General features: G+C 45.5%; 1 protein-coding gene across 1 annotated transcript in view; it reads left to right on the top strand.

Annotated features, from left to right (window-relative positions):
• MCOLN3 (mucolipin 3) overlaps positions 1 to 3212 on the top strand; it is a 27251-nt gene that overhangs the window by 20894 nt on the left and 3145 nt on the right. The window contains exons 9-10 of the mRNA XM_015572112.1: positions 551 to 652; positions 3145 to 3212. Of these exons, the coding sequence (XP_015427598.1) occupies positions 551 to 652; positions 3145 to 3212 (170 nt within the window). The remainder of the gene's footprint in view (positions 1 to 550; positions 653 to 3144) is intronic.

The raw sequence follows: 3212 nt of genomic DNA, 5'->3' as shown, positions 1-3212 counted from the left end.
AATTTCTCAAATCCCCCGCCCCTATTCATAATAAATATAAAGTTGTTAAATTATCCCTGAGACCATAACTACCTGCCTCCTTACCTCTGACTTCATACTATATCCCCATTGCTCACTCCAGCCAGACTCACTATCTTGCCAGGTGCCCTCCTGCTTCGGGGCCTTGGCACTTGCTGGTCCCTGTGCCTGGAAAGCTCTTCCCCTTGATTTTGTTGGTTTGCTCCTCACTCCCTCCAGGTCTTTGCTCAAGTGCTGCCTTTTCAGTGAGACCTTTCCTCATCACCCTTCTTAAAATGCAACCTCCTATGCATTTCTTATCCCCTCTCCTGAATTTCCTCCTTTGCACATCGGCTAATGTATCAGGTGTTCATGAATGTATTGCTGACACCTCTCCCCCCTCATTAGAAGGGAAGCTTCACGAATGTAGGAAATTTTGCCTGTTCACTGTTCACTGCCTGTTAGCCCCTGGGACAGTGACCAACTCATAGCTACCCAATAGAAAGTTCCTGCTCATGTGAAGTTCTGATTCCTTTTCCCCACTGTGTTTTAGAGTCTAACAAGTTATGACGTCTGCAGCATACTTCTCGGGACCTCCACCTTGCTTGTGTGGCTGGGCGTCATCCGATACCTCAGTTTCTTCCACAAGTACAATGTAAGACATTCCAAGGCTCTCCGCTGTCGTACATTTAAGTCCTTTATCCATTTTGAGTTTATTTTTGTGTATGGTGTAAGTTGGTGATGTAGTTTCATTTTTTTGCATGTATCTGCCAAAATTTCCCAGCACCATTTATTATAGAGGCTGTTTTGACTCCATTGTATGCTCTTGCCTCCTTTGTTGAATATTAATTGGGCATAGTGGTTTGGGTCAATTTCTGGGGTCTCTATTCTATTCCATTGATCTATATGTCTGTTCTTATGCCAGGCTGTTTTAAGAACAGTGGTTTTGTAATACAGCTTGATATCTGCTATTGAGATCTCTTCTTTCTCAGGATTGCTGCAGATATTCGAGGTCGTTTTTTATTCCAGGTGAATTTTTGGAACGTTCATCCTAGATCTGTGAAATATGCCATTAGTATTTTAATGGGGATAGTATTGAATCGATAGATTGCTTTGGGTAGTATGGACATTTTAATGATGTTAATTCTTCCAACATGGCTATTTGTGTCTTCCTCTATTCCTTTTTTTCAATGGCTATAGTTTTCTGAGTAGATGACTTTTACCTCCTTGGTTAAGTTTATTTCTACATATCTTTTTTTTTTTTATTATTGCAAAGGTAAGTGGGATTGTTTTGTGTGTGTGTGGTTTTTTTTTAGTTTCTCTTTCTGAGAGTTTATTATCTATATGTATAAAAGCTTAAGTGACAGTTATGACCAGTTGACCAGTCGCTATGATGTGCATTGACCACCAGGGGGCAGACACTCAACATAGGAGCTGCCCCCTGGTGGTCAGTGCGCTCCCACAGGGGGAGTGCCACTCAGCCAGAAGCCAGGCTCACGCTGGCAAGTGCAGTGGTGGTGACGGAAGCCTTTCCTGACTCCACGTCAGTGGCAGCACTAAGGAGCAGCAAGCTGAACAGTAAGGAGCAGTGAGCAGGCAGGCAATAAGGAGCGAGGGGTCCCGGACTGCGGGAGGGCACAGGCCGGGCTGAGGGATCCCTCCCCCCAGTTCATGAATTTCGTGCACCAGGCCTCTAGTTATCTATATACTAGGCTAATAAGCTAAGTGTCCCTCCACCTGTCCGACCAGCTGCTATGACGTTCCCTGACCACTAGGGGGCAGATGCTCAACGCAGGAGCTGCTGTGATGTGCACTGGCCATTTACAGAGAAACGGCAGCATGGACCTGGTACTGACAAAGCAACACTCGGCTTCTCCCAAGTGGGACACAGGCCCTGCCACCACCCCAGAGGGACAGCCCACCAAATTGCAGCCGATACTGCCATGGTGCAAAATGCGGCCCACAGCCCAGCCCAGCCCGGAAACAGTCACTATGGGCGCTGGGTAGTGATGTCACATAGCAACATCCGGCTTCCTCTCCCTAGTGACAACTAGCCTCCTTGCAGTTTCTTCATCCCAGGAACACAACTTGCTTTATAGTCAGGTGGAAACATTTCACACTTTAACCAAATGTCTATGAAGCATTTTCCCATGCCTCATCTCATTTGATCCTCACAGAAGTCCTGAAGTAGGGAGATAGGGGATACAGTGGAATCCTATTTTCATTAGCCAGAAAATGAAGATTTAGAAAGTTTAGAAACTTGACCCCACTGAAAAGAAGTAAGAAATGGTGGACCTTGAAAATGACTTCAGGTTTTCTCACTGCGCAGAATATAGTCAAACACTGCTGTAGTTAAATATTTTACCATGTAGATCCCTGCATGATCTACAGTAATAATCTGCTTCTTGTTGATATTTACTGCTGTGTTGCTGACAATTACCTGAAAGAGAAGTTGGGGTGCTTCACTGGGCTGGAAAAAGTTTAGCAAAATCAGAAAGCAGGTCTAATTAAGCAAGTTTATTCTATACTAGAAGTCTGGTGCATAAAATTCATCCACTTGGGGGTGTCCCTCAGCATGGCCTGCAGTCTGGGAGCCCTTGGGGGATGTCTGACTGATGGCTTAGGCCGCTTTCCCCTGGGCCTACACTGTCAGTTGGACATCCTTAGCGCTGCCACAGAGGCAGGAGAGGCTTCCGCCACTGCTGCTGCGCTCGCCAGCCGTGAGCCCAGCTTCTGGCTGAGCGGCACTCCCCCTGTGGGAGCGCAATGACCACCAGGGGGCAGCTCCTGTGTTGAGCGTCTGCCCCCTGGTGGTCAGTGCACGTCATAGCGACCGGTCATTCCACGGTTTGGTCAATTTGCATATTAGGCTAAGTTGACTCACATATGCGTGATACATATAAAGTTTTTGCTGGTGCAAATCGCACGTGTGTTTCTAGCTGTCATTGTTGATCATGAATTTGGTTGATACTTCTATTATAGAGAAAGGGCAAATAAAATGATATTAAAATATTTCTTTTAATTAATTTCCTTTCCATGTGCACAAATCAGTGCACCGGGCCACTAGTTTTTAATATGATGTCATGAATGAAGTCTCCCAGGGGAAGGAGCATGGAATAAAGTGCATTTTTCTCTTTTTTTTTTCAGTTCCGTTCTCTGAACTTGGTCTCCGAGTGCCTTTTTTCTCTGATAAATGGAGATGACATGTTTGTGAC

The sequence above is a fragment of the Myotis davidii genome, unplaced genomic scaffold (genome assembly GCF_000327345.1).
Source record: "Myotis davidii unplaced genomic scaffold, ASM32734v1 scaffold162, whole genome shotgun sequence".
Taxonomy (NCBI): domain Eukaryota; kingdom Metazoa; phylum Chordata; class Mammalia; order Chiroptera; family Vespertilionidae; genus Myotis; species Myotis davidii.
This window is presented reverse-complemented; position numbering and strand designations above follow the sequence as displayed.